Source organism: Gopherus flavomarginatus, chromosome 5 (genome assembly GCF_025201925.1).
Source record: "Gopherus flavomarginatus isolate rGopFla2 chromosome 5, rGopFla2.mat.asm, whole genome shotgun sequence".
NCBI classification, from domain to species: Eukaryota; Metazoa; Chordata; order Testudines; family Testudinidae; genus Gopherus; species Gopherus flavomarginatus.
In genome coordinates this window covers 95,426,182-95,451,287 of record NC_066621.1, presented here as the reverse complement: position 1 = coordinate 95,451,287, position 25,106 = coordinate 95,426,182, and the positions used below count along the sequence as shown (strand labels likewise).

At 43.1% G+C, this 25,106-nt stretch overlaps 1 protein-coding gene across 6 annotated transcripts in view; it reads right to left on the bottom strand.

Moving 5' to 3' along the window:
* Nucleotides 1-25,106, bottom strand: part of UBR1 (ubiquitin protein ligase E3 component n-recognin 1) — a 166,321-nt gene that overhangs the window by 5,276 nt on the left and 135,939 nt on the right. For 5 of the 6 annotated variants that reach the window (XR_007774739.1, XM_050956025.1, XM_050956026.1 and 2 more), the window contains 10 exons: nucleotides 23,550-23,605; nucleotides 23,147-23,243; nucleotides 22,557-22,624; nucleotides 22,025-22,175; nucleotides 21,075-21,162; nucleotides 19,582-19,715; nucleotides 13,488-13,596; nucleotides 9,880-9,936; nucleotides 9,232-9,309; nucleotides 7,415-7,585 (listed from right to left, as the gene is read on the bottom strand). Coding sequence is in view for 5 of the 6 variants with exons in the window: in XM_050956025.1 (XP_050811982.1) it covers nucleotides 7,415-7,585; nucleotides 9,232-9,309; nucleotides 9,880-9,936; nucleotides 13,488-13,596; nucleotides 19,582-19,715; nucleotides 21,075-21,162; nucleotides 22,025-22,175; nucleotides 22,557-22,624; nucleotides 23,147-23,243; nucleotides 23,550-23,605 (1,009 nt within the window). In the remaining variant the exon portion in view is untranslated. Of the gene's footprint in view, nucleotides 1-7,414; nucleotides 7,586-9,231; nucleotides 9,310-9,879; nucleotides 9,937-13,487; nucleotides 13,597-19,581; nucleotides 19,716-21,074; nucleotides 21,163-22,024; nucleotides 22,176-22,556; nucleotides 22,625-23,146; nucleotides 23,244-23,549; nucleotides 23,606-25,106 lie in introns of those variants that run through there. The other variant, XM_050956028.1, reaches the window with a different exon arrangement.

The following is a 25,106-nucleotide window of genomic DNA, read 5'->3' as shown; positions in this document are numbered from 1 at the left end:
ACCTGGTTTTGTGTTTCAGGCCCAGAATATGTTGAACTGAAGAACTTGTTGGTGATAATTCACACTGGTGAGAACAGATGGTAAAACACTTCCATCAACAGAGGCAAGTTACTCTTGTAGAAGGCTTTCGGCTATTCAGCAGGATCTCGATGTCTTTCAAGTAGGCCTGCTCTCTAGTGCCTAGTGATGGAGCATCCCTGCAGTTAAGTGAAAGGACTGTAGGCTCAGGTGGAGTAGGCAACTGTGATCCACTAGACTTGGACTTAACCCAGAAACTGAAATAAGTTTCACTGATAGTGCCAGGAGAGTGGAAAACGTGTGCTGATGGGTCCATGCTGGGGCTCTACATGTGATTCTGGCCTGGTCTTGTCTTACCTTTAGTAACACCTTGTGAATGAATGGAATTAGTGGAAAAGCACAGAGAAGCCTATCACCTGTTATGGAACCTGGACAGGTTCCATAACAGGTGATAGGTTGCTCCGTAGGGAGCAGAATTAGTGGACACTTTCTGTTGGACTTTGTTGCAAATAGGTCTATCTGGGGAAGCCCCCACTGCTGGAAGATGTACCTGGCCATATCTTGCAAAGACATCACTTGTGGTGACTTGTAAATGATCTGCTCAGGTGGCCTGATAGGATCTATCAAGCTGGCAATACAGAGCTCCCAGAGTAAAGTTGCTTCTGGACAGAGCGGAGAACAGCAGGCTCCCCGTTGCTTGTTGAGGTAAAACATGCCATTGCGTTGTCTGTGAGGACTAACAAGCTGCTTCCATTGATCTACAACATAAATAACTGGCATGCTAGACTGACAGGTTTCAGTTCTCTGACACTGATGTGGAAAGCTGAGTCTTCTGAGGACCAGAGACTCCGAGTCTGTTGAGAATCCAGGTGGGCTCACCACCCCAGATCAGAAGCATCTGTCACTAGCATGAGAGTTGGCTGTGGGTGGGTAAATGGAACGCCTACACGTACATTGGCAGAATTTGTCCACCGATGTAGGGAGGTGAGGATATGTGAGTGCACTCTTACCACCAAGTCTAACTGATGGCAACTTGGCAAGTAGACCAATGCCAGCCTACCATGCAGTGTTCTGAGGCACAGTTTGGTGTATTGAGAAACAGAGGTAGAAGGGGCCATATGACCTGAAAACCTCAAACAGTTTTGTACAGTTGTGACAGGGAAAGCCTTCAAAGTCTAACAACAGAACAGACTGCCCAAAATCTGGATACTGGAAGAAAGGCCCTGACTTGAGAGGAGTCCAATACAGCCTCTATAAACTTTATCCTCTGGGCCTGAGAAAGGAGAGATTTTTCTGGGTTGAATAACAATCACACTGCACTGAACATTGATTGGATCAGGTCAACACTGTTCTGTATTTGCAATGTAGACTGGGCCTCTTACAAGCTAGTTGTCCAGACAGAGGTAAATCTGAACTTCCAGTTTTCAGAGTAATGCAGCTACTACTGCCATGACTTTTGTAAAGACCTGGGAGCTGCTTACTCGCTGAAAGCAGTACAGTGAACTGGTAATGATTTTGATTTACCAGAAATTGGAGGCATTTCCTCTGACCCTGATTGATTATCACATGGAAATATCATCTTTTAAATTGAGGATGACATACCAGTCCCCAGGATCCAGGGAAGGGGTAATAGTTTTGCATGATTATCCTAGCGTCTATCTTTTTTTAAAAGTGACGAAGAGTCCTGTGGCACCTCATAGACTACCAGATATATCGGGGCATAAGCTTTCGTGGGTGAATACCCGCTTCGTCAGATGAATGTAGTGGAAATTTCCAGAGGCAGGTATAAATATACAGGCAAGAATCAGTCTAGAGATAACGAGTCTAGAGATAACGAGTTCAGTCAGGGAGAATGAGGCCCTCTTCCCATTGAAGAGAAACTGCTGAGCTTCAGTTCATTTGAAAATTTGACACCATCAGCTCAGGATTAAACAAAGACTGTAAATGGCTAGCCAACTACAAAAGCAGTTTCTCCTCCCTTGGTGTTCATACCTCAACTGCTAGAAGAGGGCCTCTTCCTCTCTGATTGAACTAACCTTGTTATCTCTAGACTAATTCTTGCCTGCATATTTATACCTGCCTCTGGAAACCTCCACTATATTCATATGACAAACTGGGTATTCACCCACAAAAGCTTATGCTCCAATACGTCTGTTAGTCTATAAGGTGCCACAGGACTGTCGCTTTTTACAGATCCAGACTAACACAGTTATCCCCCTGATACTTATCTTTTTTAAGAATTTGTTGAGTGGATGCAGGTTTAAGATTGATCTGAAATCCCCCTTCATTTTTGGGATTAGGAAATATCTGGAATAAAAACCCTTCCCTCTGTGACTACATGGAGCCTCCTCTATGGCTCCCAAGTGAAGGAACTATTGTACTTCCTCAATAAGGAGTTTCTTGTGAGAGTGGTCCCTGAATGATGGGGAGGGAAGGTTGGAGGAGGGGCAGAAAAACTGGAGAGTATATTCCACTTACACAGTGTTCAGGACCCTACGGTCTGAAGTAACTCAGGCCTAAGCACAGTGCAAGTGGGACAGATGGTTTGCAAGGGTGAGGTAGTTAGGATCTGAAGAGATGGAGACTGGTATGTCAATCTCAACTGACCATCAGAATGATTGCACTTCCAGGCTATCTTGAAGGGCCTGGAGCTGGAGCCCTAAGTTCCCTGTAAGCTGCATGTCCACACAGTAACCTATTTAACACCACACAGGCACTTAGGGAATCTGCTCGGGGACCTGCTGCAGCTGGGGAACAGGCGTCCCTCCCCTGGCCCCAACTCACCCTGCAGCCCCAACCTGCTGCGGCCAGAGTGGCACCAGGCGCGGCCCTCCCCTCCCCTGGCCTGAGGGAAGGGCACCTATCCTGAAGTGCCAGACCTCCTGCAGCGAGGACAGGTGCCTCTCCCCCCCAGCCCAGGTGCTGCTGCAGGGAGAAAGCGCTGGGGGGAGTCCTCTCTCCTCACATAGCCCCAGAGCACCCTACTGCACCCCAAACCCTCATCCCCAGCCCCACCCCAGAGCCTGCACTCCCAGCTGGATCCCTCAACCCCTGCACCCAACCTTCTGCCCCAGCCCTGAGCCCCTCATCCCCAGCACCACCCCAGAGCCCACCCCCCTCCACTCCAGCACCCCAATCCTCTGCCCCAGCCCTGAGCCCCATCCCACAAGAGCTCTTCAGCCCCCCCCCACCACATGATTTTTGTTGTGTCACACATCACCTCCATATTGGTGCACATAACAAAATTCATTCCACACATGGGTGGGAAAAATTAGAGGGAACACTGCTGGAGCCGAAGCAACAGGATGGGGAGGCCTATGCATATAACCCCAGACCACTTTTTTTGACAGGTCCTGTTAAGAAGGAGAAATGGAATATCTGTATGTCTGCTGGGGCCAATAGTGCTTCCTGACCAGGACAGGTGTGTATAGATCTATGGACTTCAAGGTGGCTCTAAAGTCTTTAAGTTCATGGAGCTTGCTGATGGTCTGAGATAAGAGAAGGACCTTCAAATGGCAAGCCCTGGATAATATTCTGGACTTCACAGGGAAGACCAAAAGACTGCAGCCAGGAAGATCTATGCTTGGCAACTGCAGAAGTCATGGCTTCTGTTTGCTGCATCCAGCCCCACCTGCAGTGACATTCTTGTGACTAGTCTGCCTTCACTGACCAGGGGAGAGAATTCCTGGCTACTGTTCCCCAGGAGCAGCCCTCTGAACTTCTCCATGGAGCCCCACAAATTAAAATTATACACCCCAACAGAGCCCGATGGTTAGAAGTATGCAGTTGCAGCCCCCATCAAATAAATCTTTCTGCTGAATTAGCCTTGCCTCTTAGCATCTTCTGACTTGTGCATGGCAGCCTGGTGCTCCTGTCATGCCCTCTCATTAGTTGCTGTGATGACTGATGAGCCCAGAGGTGGGCGAGTCTAAAAGGTACTCAAAACGTTCAGCGAGAACATTGTACTTTCTTTCTGCCCTTTTAGAGGTGGAAGCCAAAGAGGATGGAGTCTGCCATAAAGCCTTTATAGGCTCTAGTATAGCCTCGTTGATTGGACTCATTGATTGGTGATTAACCCCTCGACCTGTACACTTAAGTCTTCAGCCACTTTCTTTAACAAGTCTTGATAACCTTTAAAATCCTCAGGAGGAGGAGGTGAAGTTATCCCAGATAAAACAGCCTCACCTGGAGAGGAAGTCAAGACCGAAAGGGGTAGAAATCTCTTCTAATGGCTGCTGCTCTGGTTCTGGAACCTCTTCTTGGTATACCTCTACCCCGATATAACATTGTCCTCAGGAGTCAAAAAATCTTACCGTATTATAGGTGAAACCGCATTATATCGAACTTGCTTTGATCCACCGGAGTGTGCAGCCCTGCCCCCTCCCCCCCCCCCCCAGCGCTGCTTTACCGTGTTATATCTAAATTCGTGTTATATCAGGTCGCATTATATTAGGGTAGAGGTGTACTTCATACTAGACCTGTTACTGGACTCTGGGGACGGAGCCTCTCAGTGTGCAGATTCTGCCTTTCTAGATGAGGATCTCAAGTATACATGGTGTGGGGAAGATCTGAAAGTTGGGAGAAACCTCTAACTGTTCCAAAAGAACCACTGGTACAGGACAAGGCCCCATTGTCCTGGCCACATTCCCGTGGCAAGTTCCACTCAGAGGTCATGGTGGTAGGTTGGAAGAGAGGATCTTTGAGGGGCCCGGAGGGTCTTGCTTTGGGGATGCGAGACATCAAATCCCACCTCTAAGCTAGACAACAAAGATTCCCCTTCTTCTGACAATGGCAAGGCTGATCCAGTCGTGCTGGTGACCAGTTCCTAGTGACTGGCGATGGATGAAGCGACATCATCATTGCATGCTTCCCCTTGGAGGGTACCAAGGGCCCATCTATCCAGAAAGCAGGCAACTGGGGTACTGGAGGTTAAATCGCTGGCAGACGGGGCAACAATACAGAGGGACTGGACTCCTATGAGGAAGGAGACAGTCACCAAGAGGCAAAGCAGATTTCTTGCTGCTGCAAGTGCTTCCGGGGTAGTTGACATGGAGGTGATCTCCTGCTGCAGTGCCCAAGAAGTTGACAGTGCCACTTCTTCCGGCAGGCTTGACAATGCTCCTTGTGGTGCTGGAGTCAACTCAGACAACTTAGGCACCAATTTGGGGGAGGAGTGTTTAGGTTTCAGGTGTACTCTACTCGACTCCTTCTCGCCCCTCTCACCAGACTTAGAAGGTGGACACCTTCTCCTGGTTGGGTTTTTTTTGGAATTTTGTATTTCTTCCTCAGTGTGGGCAAGGTAGAATGGTGCTGGGATTCCTCTAAAGCTGGAGGCGCTTTTCTCAACAAAGCTGGAGCACTCAGCACTGAGGCAGACTGGGACAGCTCTGACAGAGGCCTGTGTGCTGCCTCCATCAGCAAGAATTTCTGCCTAGCCTCCCTATCCTTCTTTGTCCTAGGCCTGAAATCCCCTTGCAAGTCCTTTATGTGCACCTGCCCAAGCACTTCAGGCAGCTATTATGCGGCTCGATCACTGGCATAGTCCTTGAGCAAGAAGTGCACAGTTTGAAGCTCCATGATTGGGGCATACTCCAGTACCACAACCAGAAGACCCCACAAATGAGGAAGTCAAGTTTGAAAAGAAGTCTAACTATCATAACTATGCTAAAGACTGGACTAACAATACACACATACAAAATATTCACAAAGGCTGAGAAAGAGAACTGTTCTGGTGTCGTAGAGTTCCAACGACTGGCAGTAAGATGGAACTGAGTGGGGCGAGGGGCAGCTCTGCCCTTTACACCTCTGCACAATGGTGTGCAGCAGAAGGCTGAGCTTGAGCTGTCCAATGGGTATCAGTGATGGAATAAGTTTCTGACAGCCGTGTGCTGTGCATTCTGACACCCAAGAGTGGAATGGACACGTGAAATCATTTGAAGAATCATCAGCTATTACATTTCTTTATTTTGTGGACTGCACTATTCTGTTATCTAGGTATGGTCAGCCAACTGCCTCTTCACTTGGCTACTAGACCATTCTTGAAATTTCATAGTGACCCCCCCATGCTAATCTTACTAACTGGGAGGATACCACTTATACAGAGAATGTGCTAAGTGCTAGCCATGTTTATTAAAACTGTGAAACTTTAGTTAATTATTGCAGTCTTTTAAAAAAATAAATACTGCTCTCCTTCCTTTTCTGTGTCTATGTGTGAGCAAACTCACTCCCGATGGGCAGTGCAAGGAGTAAAAGCTCAGATGCCAGTTAAATCTGTTTTGAAACCTCCAGGAAATAATTTCCTCCTCCTCCAGATGCTCTTGGAGTTCTTTCTTCCCCTTAAGAGCTCCACACTACAGCAAACCTCTCAGAGGAGGTGTGCATGTTGCTCCCTCCAAAACCACTCGATCCTATGCCTCAAGCCTGTTGAACAAGTTGGTCCCACCCTAATGTCAATTCAGCCATTTTTAAGCTACAGAGAACAAAATAGACAAATAGACAAAATAAACAAAAATCAGATTTAGCCGCTTTACAGTACTCAACAATGTAGAAAAAGCTGCATTTTTAAAAGTGTAAGTAATTTGTCCATCACATACACTAACAACTTGGCACTAAACATGCATAAAAGGCTAGGATTTTCTAACAAGCCTAAAGGAGTAGAGCGCCCAATACTTTGAAAATGAAAGCCAAATGCAAGATCCTGCAGCACAGACTTGTTATTTTACCTGAAAAGTAGTTACTGTTAATATAGACATTGGTTTTGTGGTGTTCTGTAAACACATGACAAAGAGTGCACTGGACATCTTCAGACTATAGCACTGCCCATTGACCAACATTTCAGTTTTACTGCAGGGTTATTTAACCTTTTGGTGGCTTAGAACAGTGGTTCTCGTACCCCTGGAGGTACACAGAGGTCTTCCAGGGGGTATATCAACTCATCTAGATATTTGCCTGGTTTCATAACAGGCTACATAAAAAGCACCAGCAAAGTCAATACAAATTAAAATGTCATACACACAGTGACTAGTTTGTAGTGATCTATATACTATACACTGAAATTTAAGTACAATATTTATATTCCAATTGATTTATAATTACATGGTAAAAAGAAGTAAGCAATTTTTCAGTAATAGTGCACTGTGACACTTCTGTATTTTTTGTCTGATTTTGTAAGCAAGTAGTTTTTAAGTGAGGTGAAACTTGCAGGTACGCAAGACAAATCAGACGCCTGAAAGGGATACAGCAGTCTGGTTGAGAACCACTGGCCTACAGTGTGTATCAAAATGCTGGCTCTTTCTCCTCAGTCCCAAAGAGTATGAGGTTTTTTGCCCTTCTGTGTCATCTGGTCTTCTTAAGTTATTTTCCTCTGCAAAAAATTACCTACTGGCCAGTTACCTACTTGAGGAACATACACACTCCAGCTCCACACTGGAGAGCATGAGAGGTACAGGCTCCCAGCTCCTCCCCATTCACCAACTCCTGGCAGCAGGTATTCTGGGAGCATAGCATGGTGCCACAGAACAAACACAACATTGGATGCTTTCGTTCATCGTCAGAAGACCGTGGGCACCTGTAAAGAGAAAGGTGGTAATTATTAAGTGCAGTATGGAACCAAAATAGTTATTGCAAATACACTGAAAAGCTGTTTTTTTTTAAAATAGAGGCAGTTACGCTGTTTTGACCAGAAGGCCCTTTTCAGAAAAGAGGCACCGTTAATCACAATGTTTCCTCAAAAGCTATCTGGTAAAATTCGTTCTAATTTTTCTCAGAAGGAAGAGGTCCTTCTCTCTAGTATAGATCAGTTGGGGATGGGGGAAAATTGATATAAACCCAGTGAAAGCTTTTCTAAAGGAACTGTCAATTTTGTGATCACATGGGACATTATTTTTCCCAACATTACATCTACCAAGTGATGTTGCAGGGGTTCTCAAGCTACGGTCTTGCAAAGCATTGCTCCAAGTCCAGGCCTGCTCACATCACAGGAAATGAAGAAGAGAATTACTAACTGCTAACACAGCTAAAACTACATTTAATATTTTCCTATTAGTTGTCCCATGTAATCAATGGCTGTAGTTGTCATTGGAATCTTATTCAATTGCAAATGGCAGATAAGGTGACCCATGCAACTGTGAATGGAAGGGAATGGTTGGCAACAATCTTTCTGTTAAGATGTGGATCGCACTATAAACATTGAAAAACTCCTGCTATATTTAATGGAAACAAACGAAAGGAGAAAGCTGCATCAGCATATAGACTCCAACAGGACCCAAAGACTGCTAAAATGCATATTAAATCAGCATGGAGTGAGAAAACCTCCTCCTCTCCATGAATAATGTACCTCTCTCCAGTAAATCAATAATGCAGATACCCAATTCAAGAAATGTGCCTCATTAAAACTAAAAGCTGAGAAATGCAGGATTAGGAACTCAATCAAGTCAAAAGGGGAAGTAAATTCAGCTAAATTCTAGCCCATTTATACAAATAACAAAACTGACACACAGGCACAGTACTAGGATGCCAAAGTGGGTAAGGTGATGTAGGTTAGGAGCAGCACTGGCAGGGTGACATAGCATAACTTGCTCGGAGCCTGATTCCTCACTGTTCACAGTGGTTCATTCATGAGCATTAAGTTCACTACAGTTAAAACACAAAACAAACTTCCATGAGCAAAATTCTCTTTAGAAAGAATTAAAAAGCACATTGGACTATATCCATGTTTCAATGCTTTTTCACAGGAAGAATAACTAAAGTGAAATGATATATTTTCACTCTGTCTTCTCTGCTACCAACACTTCATCTGTGGGAAAGGTTCAGTATTCCTATTCAAAGCCGATGCCAAACCTCTGGCCCTGGAGTGGGCAATGGTGAAAACAACTGTCAGCTATATCAAACCTACATTTGTTTACTGAAGTGTGTCAGTGCTTTAAGCTGTAATATTTTATATATAGTCATGATGTGAAAAGTAAGCAGCATCATGCTTAAAATGGACAGCTGGTTATTGATGGTTAGGAACAAAACAGTATGTTCACTTCAAATTTTGCAATACCCTTCCCAGACAACGGTTCTTCCTGGATTGATGAGGTGGCAGCATTTGATTTCCATCCCAGAATTGTTTCTGTAATAGTTTTGCCACGTGTCACATGGGTTACACTAACTGCAAGAATATGAAAAGGAGAAAACACTGACAAGAAGACAGATCAAACTGCTACTTTTTACCTAAACTGAGAGGCTTGATTCAGGAGGCAGCTGTAGTCTTCTGGAAGCTCTACCAAATTATTTCTTTTCCTTGGATATCTAGTAAATAAGTGGAAGAAGAAATACTGTAAGAAATATTAATGAAGGATACAACCACACAAGATCACAGCAAACAGAATGGACATATACTGCCAATAATTCACCACTCTAGTAAACTTCCTGTCCTCTCTTTCCAACTCCCAGGGCCCAGAATCACATCACAACCTCTGACAGACAAAATAAGGGTACAAGACAAACCATACAGGAAACATTTCCACAGTAAATGTACAACAAAGGTAAGGAAACTAAGTTTGCATGGAATGGGCATATATTTTACAACCCAATGAAGGTTATCTCATGCTACCAATTGTTACATTAGCCCACCCCAGAAAAAAGCTGATGTCTGGCTGGAGTGGTAAAATGTTTGATATTCTGAGAGAATAGTAATTGTTTAGTCTTGATAAAGGAATCCTGTAAAGTCATTTGAAGAGGGGGGTGTGTTTATGGCAAAGGTGCAAGAGGAAGCAAGGAATCCGTAACTGCAAGACTTGCCCTCCTTTAACTACCCAGAGCCCAGCTCCTTCAGCTGTTACAGATCAAAAACAAAGCCCAGAAAAAAAAGAAACTAACCTTACTGAAATGTTTTTCCCTTTCAGAAAACTTAGTACGGCAGGGTCAGCACACCACCTGTATCAGACAAATATTGACAGATTACATTGTATGAACACTATATATAATTAATAGGCATACCTACACAGATCTAAGAAGTAGTGAAAAATCTTGAAAGTTTATGCAAGAGAGAAATCTATTTTTAGAAACACAAATTATAAAGATTTCACCAGAATGAAACACACTTAAAAGATGTTCGCACCATCTGCAAATACTGATTCTCTCACAATGTGAAAGTGGACTATCACACACTGCTTCCCTTGGAATATCTATTGATGAAGGTTGTATATTAAAATATCCTACATTTTAAATGTAGTATTTATTGCTTCTAGTGATTGCTTTTCAAACACTTTTTTAAAATGCACCATTGAAAAATGTTTACTGTATTTATGTTTATAATGGCAAAACATATCCATTTACAGAGTGTAGTAAGCTACTGTACCGTCAAGCTGCTGATCACAGGAATGAAATGAATGCTTTGGTATTCTTGCTGAGACAGTTATTTTATATTACTTCTACGAAGCAGAAGAGAAGAGGGACCTACAGCAACTGGTCATTTTAGCTGATGTTCATCAGCGGCATTTCTCAAAAACAACTGATTTTATAAACACAAACACACACAGGCAATAGCGTTATTACTACATAAAAGATCTGGTCTCACATTTGGAATCCCTCTCCTTTGAGTGCTATTGTGGGGATAATGTGTTCAGCCTCAGCTAGAAGGAATGTCTTGTATTACATCACAAACACACTTTTTTCCTTATAAGCAACCACTTAATGGACTTAAAAACCCAGTTGCTTACTGGAGGTTGTTCTTCAAATAAATGAAGCAAAATTATATTCAGTATATCTGGGGATAATCTGAAGCAGTATTGAGACAGAAGGTTGGAGTCAATAGGCTCAAAATATCTCCTTGGTTGAAGTACGCAGGACAACACAGAGGCCTCATGATGACAGAGGGCAAGAGAGAAAAAGAGAAGCAGAGAATTTCTCCAGGAACCAAGAAAGCCAATTACTATAACAGAATATATTAATTTTAATATTACACACAGTGTACTCAACTGAATGTGGACATTCTTCAAGATAGCGATGTGGAAGTTTAAGTAGTTTTTCTTAGTTATCACCAATCCTTCCTTTACAGACAGATTTCTACATCCATATTGTTGGGGTAATACCCTACTTTTAACTAGTAGGTCAACTACAGCACCTAATCAGACTCAGTTTTCGAAATCAAGCAGGTATAGCCCAAAGCTAGAATTGGCAGGTTATACTTTACGTCATACTAAGAACGCTGCTTTCAGATACCATCACAGCTGATGCCTGTCCTGGGGGCAGAGAGGGCTGACAAGACAGACCAATGAGCAAGGAATTGTGTAACACAAAAGCAACACTCCAGGATAACTTCCTTCATGAATGCTGATCACAATCCCCTCTATATGCACCAATTCCAAATGAGTCATTTATTCTGGTTTAATACAGTCATGATAAATTATTCTAAGATATTCCAACTGCTTAGTCAGAAGGGACTATCATAGTCATCTAGTCTAACCTTCTGCACATTGCAGGCCACAGAACTTCAGCCACCGACTCCTGTAATAGATCTATAACCTCTGGCTGAGCTACTGAAGTCTTCACATCCTGATTTAAAGACTTCAAGTTACAGAGAATCCACCATTTACACTTGTTTAAAACCTCCACGCGACCTGTGCCCCATGCTGCAGAGAAAGGTAAACCGCCCCACAGGGTCTCTGTTAATCTGACCCAGGGGAAGTCCTTCCTGACCCCAAATATAGCTTAGCTGGACTATAGCATTTTGCCAAGACCTACCAGCCAGACACCTGGGAAAGAATTCTCTGAAGTAAATCAGAGCCTTCCCCTCTAGAGTCCCATCAACGGCTGTTGGGGTTATTTGCTACTAGCAGTCCTATCTCATAGAACTGGAAGGGAGCCTGAAAGTTCATCAAGTCCAGCCCCCTGCCTTCACTAGCAGGACCAAGTACTGATTTTGCCCCAGATTCCTAAGTGGCCCCCTCAAGGACTGACCTCACAACCCTGGGTTTAGCAGGCCAATGAGCTATCCCTTCTCCCCAACATCTTCAGTCTCACTTCTTTTTTCCTTGTTTTCTTTTTATTTATATGACTACAGAACTTTTTACTATTGGTTTTAATTTCCTTTGCAACATTTAACTCTTCCTGGCTTTTGGCAGTTCTCATTTTTTCCCTACATTTCCTGACCTCCAAGAGGTAAGCCTTCCTTGCTGATCCATCCCAACTTCTTTTCCTTGTAGGCTTTCTACTTTCTCTTAAGAACCTGTTTGAGATGCTTGCCCATTGCATTTGGTCTGCACTCCTTCCCTACAAATTTCTTCCCCTTGCTTGGGATGCAGGCTTCAGATATTTTAAGTCAAAGTTAAAGAAACTAATTCCAAGCCTCCTCCACATTCAGATTCTTTAGTTCTTCTGTCCAACCCACTTCCCTAACCAATTCCCTTAATATTTTAAAGTTTTCCCTTTTGAAATCAAGGTCCCTAGATGCAGATCTATTTTTGTTTATCCTTCCATTGAGTTTAAATTGAATTAACTCATGATCACTCAAACCAAGGTTGTCCCCTACAGCCAGTTCTTCTATGAGATCCTCACTACTCACCAAAACCAAATCTGAAGTGGCATCACCTCTCATAGATTTGGTGACTTTTTAGTGAAGAAATCAGTCAACTCCCACATCCAGGAAAATCTGGGCCCTACTATGACTAGTAGCACTTGTCCTTTCCATAACCACACAATTCCCAGTAGTATTTATTGCAATAAAATTTTAAGAAGGTCTCTATCCATATCCAAATTGGATACTGGGGCGTCTGTAACATACCCATGCACTACCACAGGAGAGCCTCTAGTACCCTTTCTCCCCAAAGTGATTTTGACCCAACTAGACTCTGTGTTATCCATTCTATCACTTCTAATTTCTTCATGGTCTACCTCATCATTAATATACAATGCTATTGCACTACCTTTATTTTTATTTCTGTCTTTCCTGAACAGCACATACCCTTCAATATCTCTAATTCAGTCATGACTACTATTGCACCGGGTTTCTCTTATCCCTATATCATCTGGTTTCACTTCCTGCACCAGTAGTTCTAGTTCCTCCATTTTGTTACTGAGGCTTCTTGCATTGGCATACAAACACCTTAGTTGTTTCTGCTTAGTTTTGCCCAGATTCCTCACCCAATTAGATACTGTCATTCTATTGCTAATATTGCCTACCTGACTGTTAGAATAATTGGTATTGGCACTATCTTTCCTCTTAATGTCCATTCTTATACCCACGGCTGTATTCTCTCTCTCTGTTTTCTTTCCAGTCAATATTAGAATCAGGTGTGGAGATTACATGACCATCTCCCCCAAATTCCAAACTCTGTTAAGTTGTTCATCAAGCCAATTCTTTTGCAACTGCAATATGATATTGGTCAGAGTGTAACCAATTATTCACTAATTTCATCTGAAATTCCCTTACAACCATCACAAAATGGAAGGATGGTTCCATTCGCCACCCCAAATTCATCAAGTACCTTTGGAGCAAGGGGCTTACAGTGCCCCAATATTCCTCGAAAAGCAGGAACAGATTGGTGGGTAGAGATAGGTAACTACAGAGTGCCTTGAACTCTCCTTCCTCGGAAACTGCAAAAGAAGGAGGAAGTATTAGAAATACATCAAACAGTTTCAGCCAGTCCATTCTCCTAAAGGTCTTTCTGAACAGGGCATACAATCAGCAGCAGACATAATGGAAAACCAGAATCCTTCTGATTCCATTTGCAACTTATTCATATGACCATCTTAAAGATTTAGGGCAACTTTTCACCTAGTATAACTAGATGTAGCACCACTGACTTTAAATGGGGCTATGCCAATTTACACTAGTTGAGGATCTGGCTGAGGATTATTGTAGAATACAGTTTATTGTACATACATTACAGCAGCAGGATTCTGCTACTTGAGTATGAAAAGAAGAAGTTACTTACCTTGTACAGTAATGATGACTCTCAGAATTATGTCCCCATGGATACTCCACTATAGGTATGTTTGCTTACTTGTAGTGCTGATGATCAGAAAACTTTGATAGTAGTGTCCACTGGGCCCACATATGCGCTCTCTCCTTATGCTGTGCCACGAGGCTAGTCAGCACATATGGGCTAACTCTCCTCTGTTCCTTCTCTACCACAGAGACATAGACAAGAACTCAGAAGAAGAGGAGAGGAGGGTGGGTTGTGGAGCACCTATAGAGAGACATCTCGAAGAACCATTGTTACTGCACAAGATGAGTAAACTTCTTATTCTTCGAGTAGTGTCCTTATGGGTGCTCCACTGGAGGTAACTCCCAAGCAGTATCCCTTCCGAAGGGCTGGGGCTTCAGAGTTGGGTCAATTATAGATAACCGTACTCTCAAGCTGAAGATGGCTTCCAAGGCGGTGTCCCCAGAGATCACAATAACATTCTGCAAAAAAGTGTGGACTGACCCCCATGTCGTTACTCTACAGATCTCTGAGAAAGGGACATTCTTGAAGAAGGCGACAGAGGAGGAAATCAATCTTGTGGACTGTGTATGAATCAAATCATGTTGTGAATTTGGTCACATTGTCTGATGCAATTTGAGACCCCTTAGAGTGTCTTTGGGCTGATATTGCTGACCCCTTAGATCTTTCCACAATGGATAGAAAAACTCTAAGGGACTTCCTGAAGGTTCTTGTCCTATGAAGGTAGAAAGCCAGGGCTCTCCTGACATCTAGGGTGTGAAGTATAGCCTCCCTGTTGTCTTGATGAGTTTCGGGGATTAGAAGACTGGCAGGTGAATCAATTGATTCATGCAAAATGGACAGGTTACCTTGAAATAAATTTTGGATGTGGCCTGAGTGTAATCTTGCCTGGAAAGAATACTGTGTAAGAGGGATGCACGATCAGAGATACTCTCTCTCCTATTGGTCTGGCGAAGGTAATTGCTACTGGGAAGACCGTTTTCATTGACAGGTACATCAGTGAACAGGTGGCCATGGGTTCAAAGGGAGGTCTAGTCAGCCCTTTCAGTACCTGGTTTAGGTCCTACATAGGGGTAGGAAGTTGGGTGGAGGGAAAAGGTTTATTATAACCTTGAAGAACCTTTTAGTGGTTGTGTGTGACAGCACTGAATCTCTCTCTACAGCAGGGGTCAGCAACCTTTCAGAAGTGGTGTGCCGAGTCTTCATTTATTCACTCTAATATAAAGTTTCGTGTGCTAGTAATACATTTTAATGTTTTTAGAAGGTCTCTTTCTATAAGTCTATAATATATAACTAAACTACTGTTGTATGTAAAGCAAATAAGGTTTTTAAAATTCAAGGAAGCTTCAATTAAAATTAAATTAAAATGCAGAGCCCCCAGACCAGTGGCCAGGACCCTAGCAGTGAGAGTGCCACTGAAAATCAGCTTGTGTGCTGCCTTCGGCATGCGTGCCATAGGTTGCCTACCCCTGCTCTACAGGTTGGTGAATGCTACAGCTGCTAGATGGACCCTAAGAGAGTTTAGGGATAATCATGACTTTAAGGGTCAGAGCATAGTCCAAGATGTGTGGAAGAGCTGCGGATGTTGGGGAGATTTGTTGTAGTTTGTATAATTGTATTTGGCCATGAGCGTCTGATAGTTGGCAATATGGAATTGTTAGGTGGCTGAGCAATATGCCCTTCTGTCAAAGATCAAGACACTTCCAATCCCTGTTGTAGGGCACTGCCCTGGATTTGTGTTGTCGGCTATGAGAATTGACAGTGTCCACCACAACAGAATTAGATGGAGGTGAGAGAAAAAGGAACTTTGATTCCTATTGGGGGACACCATATTTTTGGTGCGTTACACATCAGAGATGCCAATTCCAAGGTTTGCCACATCATTTTAGCCAGGTCTAAGATGGCTTCACTAATTAGGAGGGCAATCTTTGAGGACAACGAAGAATGGAGGATATCAAGGAACTGATCATGGGTGTCCTTGACCTTCTCTAGTGGCATGTGGGGAGAGTCCCCACACTCTTTACCAGCTCCTGAAAAAGAGGGAAATTGTCTACCAGAGAAGGTGGGGAAGGGATGACTGCTTCGTCCAGGGAGGAGGAGGATACGGCCTTTTGTGCATATCCTCCTCAGTACCAGCTTCTTGTTCCTCCATCTCCTGAAGCCCTAGATGCCATGGCCGAGGGAGTGTGCTGGGAGGGTTCTCGGGCGAGGCTTGAAGCTGTTGGTGTGCCACTCAAGTGTCCCAATATGGCCACTGTGTTTGCATAGGGCCTGGTGGAGGTGCCCATGGGTGGCTGTACCAAGATGGCAGTGGTGGTGGAGCCATCTGTGGGTACATTCTCAACCCTGTTTGTATTGGGTCTCATATGGAGCTTGGGAGGTGAACTGTGAGACCACCTCCTTTGGCTCACTGTCCAACTCCTCAGTAGACAGCGGAGGGGCATGGCATGGTTGCAGGGATATCCCATGCCCTGTAAAGGCTCAGAGTCGCAATGTCAGTACTGAGAGGCAGGGACGTGGGTGCATCTGTCGTGCAGAAGGCTCTGATTTGGTGGAATTCTGCCGGTGCCAAGCTCCCGGTGGTGGTGCCAAGGGAGATGGAGCTCTTCTCTGCACTGGTATTTCTGGTGCTGGGCAGGCTGCCATTGGTGGTACCTAGGATGACTCGAGTACCGGGAATGTCTTCTTAGGGTGCTTGCCCTTATCTCTTGGTACCAAAGATTGCTCATGCCCAAAGGATCTGTGGGCTGTGGTGGCTCAGTGTGGGGGCCCTCCCACTCCAGGTCCTCAGGAGGCCACCCCGCCTCACTACTTCACTGATACATCAGCTGCCGTGGGGAATGAAGCGGTCTCCTCTCGTAGCTGGGGCCCAGACCTGTGCTCTGGCTGGGTAGGAAACAGTCTATTAGCCCAGGCCCTGGATCAAGGCGGGGCAAAAAAAAGAGTCTGAGGCTCAGGCTTCTGGCCTGGGGAAGGGGAGACTGTCACCCCTGCGTTGGGGTGGCAGTGGTGATGCAGGCCCTCCCACTCCACTGTGTCCCGGCCCAGGGCCCTAGCAGTGACAAAGTGCTTTGTCACTGGGTCAGCCAGGATCCATGCCACAACATGCTGACTCACCTCTGTCACCATTGCAGCTAGATGTGTCTGCTACCCCGGGCCACTTCTAAACTCCCTTTCTTGGTGTACCTGTTGCTGTGCGGAGGGTTGAGGTTGATGACGGCTTCCGGGACCGTAAGCAAGTCTTCTGGGGTCTGGTCCATCGGTGGTCTGGGCCAGTTCTATGCTTTCTTCAGGTCTGAATCAGCTAGTGGCCCTGGTGGGCCAGGCCAGTCCTCTGCTCCCTCGGCACGCTCTGCCACTTCCCAGCTCAGGAGGCATCTCGTCTCTCCAGTGGTTGCCTCCCTACTGAGCTTTCTGGGTCGCCTTTTATACTTCCTGCCCCTCCCACCCACTTCTTTGGGGAGGGGCAACACTACGGGGCCTGTCAGCAGTACCGGTTACTGATGATTGTGGTGAGGCATGAGTGCCTGACTGTGGTCTTGGTGCGGACGGTGCCAAGGATACTGAGCGACATGGTGATTGCTTGCGGCTTCTTTAAGCTTACTTAGGGGACTTCCCACTCTCTCTTTACACTTGAGAGAGGAGTCACCAGCCTGCTTCTTTGACCTATTGGCCTTAGAAGTTGAAGGTTGTGGGGAAGACTCATGTCCACCAGGAATTAAGGTCAGAGAGCTGCCTCCATGAAGGTAATTTTTTGGCAGAGCTCTCTGTCCTTGCGGGATCTTGACCAGAGCTGCTGGCACAGGGTACACTTTTGATGTATGTGGTCCTTGATGAGGCAGAGGATGCACTGAGAGTGCTTATCCACAACTGGGATTGCCTTATTACAGGTGCGGTGCTTCTTGAAGCCCAGGGAGATGGGTGTACCCCACTATGGGGACGGGTCCCTAGTGGGGAAAGGCAGGAAGTGGGTTTTTTTCTGGAAGGGTGGGAATAAACAGAAATAACTAAAGCTATAATGAGAACTGTGGAAAACTAAGTGTGAATACAAACAGGAGAAGAATTAGTCTTAGAGGATTGCTAATGGTTCCATCTTTAATCAAGGGCAGTTAAGAAGGAACTGAGGAGGGTTAGCCTGTGCGCGCTGACTAGCCTCATGGCACAGCAAAAGGAGAGACAGTGCATGTGTAGGCCCAATGGACACCGCTACCAAAGTTCTCCGATCAGCAGCACAGGGATGCAGACACACCTACAGTGGAGCACCCATAGGGACACTACTCAAAGAAGAACTTTATACTGTGTTTCTAATCATCATATATTTCATTACGTTTTTGGCTTGCAATCATATTCAATTTTGCTATGATCCAGTCAGAATTTACAGGTTAAACGAGCCTGTGTCAGATCTGTACCTGATTGGGAGATTTCTTTGGGCTTGTCTAAACAGTAGGGTAATGTACACTATGGGGGGCATAAGATTTCTGCAGCACATTAACATGTTGTGCATTAATTGGTTGGTGTAGACTCTGCTGGTGCGCATAAAAGGTTTCCTAGTGTGCTTTAACTGTTTCAAACAGCACCACATTAAGATGCACTATGGAACCTTCGGCACACACCAGCAGGGTCTACACAGACTGATTAATGTGCAGCACGTTAGTGCTCTTTAGAAATCACACCCCTGTAAAGAGCAGTCTCTTCCAATACAGGAAAGTCCTCAGTGATGCTTAGGGACCCCAGAAAATGATGCTAATGATTCACCAGGGGACACTCCTTTCTACAGAACCAGTGCTCCAGACTGGTGTTAGGAGGCAACGGAATGTACCATAAAGGTGAGCTCCTGACTTCTAGGCATTATATAATGTTTTCCACAAGCATCAGCATGGGGTAGGGCAGCATGCTAACCACAGTGTCCTAGCCAAATTCAAACTTGGATCATTAGTTTAAGATTTTATACTTAGTTTCAATAGTTTATAGCACTTTTGTTTTTCATCTCTTTTCAAAATGCGGTGTGGCAGTGCTGCATGCGTTTAGATTGTTGCTATGTTTCACTACATTTAAGTAGTGGATGATGTAATCCCTATATAACATTTGTGTAGTGCTTTGGGATCCTTCAGAATGAGAGGCAGCACTTTTATAACACAAGATAATCTTACTTTCTAGCTTCTTTATTGGATTTCATTCTGCTCTATCTGCACACCTCTTAGGGGATAGTCTACATGGAAAAGCCTTACAGGTTATAGTAACAGATCTACCAGCATAATCCAAAATGGCTTTTTTCAGTATACCTCAAACTCCTTCCCACGAGACATAAGCTGAAATTCTTTAGTATAACTAGACCAATTTAAATTCACACATTTGCTTATATTAAAAGAAAAACTTTTCCATACGGGCAATGCCCAGATAATCTAACTCCTCGCTTGTATCCCTTCCACATAAACTGTTTAGTTTTTTCTTTTTAAAGCAATACTATAATGGTATAACTAATGTTAAGAAATCATTCTAGTTCTATTTTGAATATGCTTCAAAAGCTACTGTAAAAACATATATACCTCGTACCTTGAACATTTAAGCACTCCACTATGCAACAAGGAAAAGTAAGTAAGTAAAACTGAACTTATTACCCTCTTCTACTTACCTAACAGCAGGTCCTCAGGTGGAGACACCCTCAGCATGTAATGGAAAAACAAAGCAGCACAACGAAGGTAAGGTGTGATCCCTTTCTTAACACAATCCCACAAATGCCAGCCTGGAACATCACGGCTAAAGCAGCTATAACACACAAATCAGAAATATCTGTAAAAGCTCAGTGCACATACTCTCCTGGGCCATAACTATACTGAACATTTTTGGCAATTTTCAAAACAAGGTCAGTTCCCGGTGTTGGTCAATGGCTAGTGCTCCCACTACGGATGTAAAATGTTAACCAGTAAACTGATAAACCGATAAGCATCAGTCTTATTGGTAAAATATTCTGGATAACATTTAAACTCTGGCTGCGGGACTCTGCTGCCGCCCTGCCCCCAGCTGCCATCCCCTTCATCCTGGGTCCTGGCTGCCACCCTGTCCCCAGGGTCCCAGCAGCCGGACGCGCCAGCGGGGGGCCGGCAGCCAGGACCCATGGCCAGCAGCGAACAGAGTCTCCAGGCATGCGGGGAGGAAGCAGAGCTTAATGGTTAAACTTTTAATGGTTTAAACGTTTACTTTTTTTTTTTTTTATAAAGATGTTATTTACATCGCTAGCTCCCACCATTGTTAACCCTGGTGCAGCTGCAGTAGTGTTAGCGCAACAGGAGGAAATTGCTTAAACTCCTCAGTCAGATACAGCCCCCAAGACCTAGTTTCTAATTTTATGAGAGTTAAATTTGTTTAGAATATCTTTGTTATCTGTCAAGTGGTTGCTATTGTTTCTACAAAAGTGTTTTTAGTTTTATTAAAAACAAGCAGATATCCATCACTAAAAACTGGCTCAAGATGGTTTCATTTAGTTTCTTCACCTTTTTTTCCTGGGATTGAGGAGGATGTTGGCAGCTCCAAAGCATGTCATATACAGCAATTAAATCATATCATTGTTGTCCTTTTCTTACAGAAAGCCAATGACTTTTTTTTGCAAAATTAAATTGGTTTTCATATGCATACACTTAACTTCCTGAAATTCTGTTAAAAACCCCTCAAATCATCTTAGAGAGAATGGGAATAAGTGTGAAGAAACCATACCTTAAACTTAATTATGGGGAGTCACAACTGACAATACAATCGTAGTAGACACGGAGACAAAAAAGGAAAGGTTACTCATATTATACGTGAAAAAAGCTGGATTATAATCAGCACTACTAACATTCTTGCAATGTATGTTATCAAAATTTAGCCTGGATACACCACAACCCATTTTAAATGTATACAATACCCATATTTTCTGGGGAAAAACACTTCACATTCAGACAGAAGATCTAGATCTTTTCCAGTTTTTAGGAGTGTGGGAGACACTGCTGACGCAGCACATGGACTCCTGGTCTAACCCCCTATAAAGTATGTCTAACCATTATTCTTTTGTATTTCTCAAGTGAATCTCCAAGAATTTTTCAATGCATCTTGCAAAACAATTATTGTTACAACTGAAGTGTTACTTACCCACTCGTGTACTGGCAAACTTCTCTACAGAAAGACTCAGCAGTATGAGCCTCCTCACTGTTATCTTGTGATTGAGCAGTGGGGGATTCTGTGCACACAAAGATTAATCCTGTTGTAAATGCACTTTGATTCTATGTATATAGAAAAGAAATCTCCATCTCCATTACTTTCAACTTTTTACATACAAGTTATAAAAAAATTTACATTTCATTTTATTGGATCATTTCCTATTTGTGCTCAACCCAAACAAAAAAAAATATCCCCTCACAAAACTGCATTATGTAAATGTGGGGACTGCTCATCCTCATTACAGAACTGCTTCCTCTCCTTTATCTTTTGACATTACTCCCTTACATTAGTAACCACATAGGATTCAATATCTTCTTCTTCCATGATATGACGACATTAAATGGGGGTGGGGTTTCTTGGGAAACATAACAAGAGGAGTCCTGTGAGGCTACTGTTAGTACTGTTCCATAGCAGTGAGTACACAGAGCAGTGCAATTCCCATCCTAATCAGATAATCAAGTTTCATATTTCACCTCTAAATTCACAGGCCACCACCATGCCAGAAAACCAGAGTCACCAAGTCCCTTCTAAACCTTTAGCTCTGAGCTGTCTGCACTTTGTCAATGCTTTGTTTTCTCTAGGGAGCAAAAAGTATGTGGAATGCTACTAGTCTCATATGGCTGCCTCAGTTAGACTGGTATATAAATGGCTGCTTTGTTTTGTGAGGCCCAATGCACAGAAGTGATGCATAAACAGAGCTATGCAAGTGAAAAGACTTGGTTTTTTTTTTAAGGAAACAATTAACACTGAATGTTTATTATTATGATGAAGCTCTTACAACTAGAAGGCGTTAACGGTTTTCCACTAAATTGTCTACCAAGTCATTTTGCAAAAACTGAATAAAATGCCTGAAAAAAATCTAAAGGTGGAGGTACCCTTACCTGTTGCAGAGGTCAGAAGGATCTGTGTTATGTGTGCCATAGTGACCAAATGGAAGAGGTAGAGGTGATTATAGGCAGAGCTAATAAATGAAGGTTGCAAGTCTACAGTATCCTCCCAATATAAAGATGGGAATGCTAACACAGCACCTACCTAGAGTGGAAAAAGACAAAAACAGCCAAAAGTATTGGTGAAATATCAGACTCAGTAGTTCCAGGGGCAAACAAACACCACATAAACCTGATAATGAGAAAATAAGTTAACAATCACCTAGGCTTATTCATTAATCCTCTCTAACGGTGGTGTAGTTATTTAGCACAAACCTGTAACATCTGAGACCATGTTTTCAGTTAAATTAGTTTGATGATCTTTCTAGCTCTAAGTCACAAACAAAGTCTAATCATGAGGTGACACAAAAATGCCTATTAATTGATTACAAAGAGCAGCAATTGCATGTGGATCTACAATGGTATTCACAGATAATGCATCAGAGGCAAGATGCTTAAATTGTAAAAATAAACTGAACATGCTTACCAAAATGTGAAACATATCTACATCTAGAATGGATGGCGTGTCTTCCATTTTTAAGTTTGGTAGAACAACTACAAGAACAAAAGTTAATTACACATTTGATTAAAAATGTGAATTGCTTTTTGTATTGGAATTATAATGGCAAGTTGAGAGGCCATTGTTTATATAACCTCTACCATCCTGAAGGGCTCTGCCTAGCCAGCTACAAAAGCAATAAAAGCCTCCCCGTGCCCACCTGAGTGGGCACATTTTCTGAACTGTGTAACTATCAACCTATCCTTACTGTAGTATCTGAGCACCTCAAACTTTAATGAATTTATTGTCACAATCGTGAGGTGAGGTGGTGTTATCCCAATTTTACAGATGGGGAAAGGAGGCACATAAGAGACTAGGTGATGGGAAGTCTGGCATAAAAGGGAATTGAACTCAGGTCTCCAGAGTTCCAGATTAGAACTGTAACCACTGGAACATCCTTCCTCTCTATGCTGTATTATTGGTGTTTGGCATTTCCTAAGGAAAGTTTACAAGAACATTACTTAAAATCACTGCAGAGATTGGCTAGAAGGGGGTGGAGAACAAAAACAATGTGTTACCTGCTAGGAGACGAACCAGATGTTTCTGAATCAGGCTTTGTGGTGATGTAGTCCTCTGAGCAGCTGCAAACTGCACTAATGCTTTAAGGCCACTGTGCTAGAGCACAAGAAGAGAACGTGGGGCAGGGAAGAGGAAATAAATTAATGAAACACAACAGTGCTAGAATACCTCCCTTTTCAAGTCCAGTATAACTGAAGAAGTATAAATGAATCAAGTATGAACCTCTATGCAAGAGTTAGGAATGTATGCTACATCAGACCCATTTTTCGGAAAGCACAAGTATTTTAAAAACTCCATAGATCATGACAGAGAATTTCTTTGGACATTACTACTGTATTTGGTGCCAGCAATTCCAATTGTCCAGTGTTTATTAACATTAATTACTTCTTGGATTATCCATACCTGTCTATTTTGCAGAGATCCAAATAAAGGTTTGCCCTCATCTTCTAGAAGGTTTTCTTTAAATTAAAACAGAGAAAATAAGTGATAAGTTATGGGCTCTTATGTAGACTATTACAGCTGCTTTATCTGGTCTTCACATATTCCATTCACTTGTGCTTGTCCAATATCAACCTGTCTCCAGTTACAGGGCTGCTATTAAAATGCAATTTTACTCTGACAAGTGACTCTAAAATTGCTATTGTAAGGTTCCACGTTTGTCTCTCCAGGATTTCCATATAAATGTGCTTAGTTTAAAAGTAAAACTAGTTAAAAAAAAAATGAAAGAACGAACCATCTTTCAGACCTTGCAAACTTAACTTAGATTCTAAGGGTCACACCTGGGTTTTTTCCATTTTGTGCGTCAACACTGGTGATAGGGTTCTACGGGTCAAACCACATATTCATTACACTTGTGCAACCCCCACTGCCTTCCAAGTATATCCACATTGACTCCTATGCAACCACTTTGCCTTCAATGGGTTTGCACAGGTATATTTGCTTGGAACTTATTAAAAATTCTTTGTACACAATGGAATAGATTACAGTTTCTTCTCTCTCACAACTGTGGTGTTTGTTCAGGTGTAATAGGAGTAAAATAACCCAACCAAACCAAAACAAACACACTAAAAATCCAACATATTTTTGTCACTAATGCCTCTGAACACACAGAGGGAGCAAACCTGTTGAGTGAAGAGGTGTCATTTTTTAGAGATGATCCACACTTTAAAACCTTTAAAGTGTGAACAAAATTTTCATTTTTTTTTAAGACCAAAAGCATTAATTTAGATCTTGTCATCTATGGTTTATTTAGGTTATCTTTACATCCAAATTGTGAAAAGGGGAGGAAGGGAAGAAGAAAACAAAAATGGTTACTTAATTGTTGTTCTTTGAGGTATGGTTGCACACAAATATTCCACTCAGCTGCACATGTAGTCCAGCATGCCAGAGCCAGAGAGTTTTGTGCAACAGTATGTGTTGGGGTGGTGCATGTGCCCTGCGCATCCTTGTGGCCCCTCTTGAGACCATAGAAGGGCCGTGCCATTCCAACCTCCCATCTTGTTCCTTTTGCACTGAACTATGTTTGCCTCAGGCCTCCTAATGCAGAAGGAACAGAGGATGGGTCATATGTAACCACATTTGGAAGAACATTTACTGTCCAGATATTAATTTTTTCTTTCAAGTGGCTGCACACGTGTGTTCCACTCACGTGACTCACAAGCAATACCATTAGGAGATGGGGCTTGGGATATATTTAAATAGTGACTGCAATATTGCTTTCCTAAAGTTTGCATCAGATCTTGAAGTTGTCATGATTATATAATGAGTGAAGTTATGCATGAAGGACCAAGTAGCAGCCCTATGTATATCCAGTATGGGGATTTAGCTTAGGAAAGCTACCAAAGTAGTTTGAGCTCTTGTTGAACTGGTCTATAGTCTGTGGAGAAGGGGTGTTTGCCTCCCATACACTGTCATAATACAGAAAATAATCCATCTAGAAATTGTCTATGGTGAAACTGC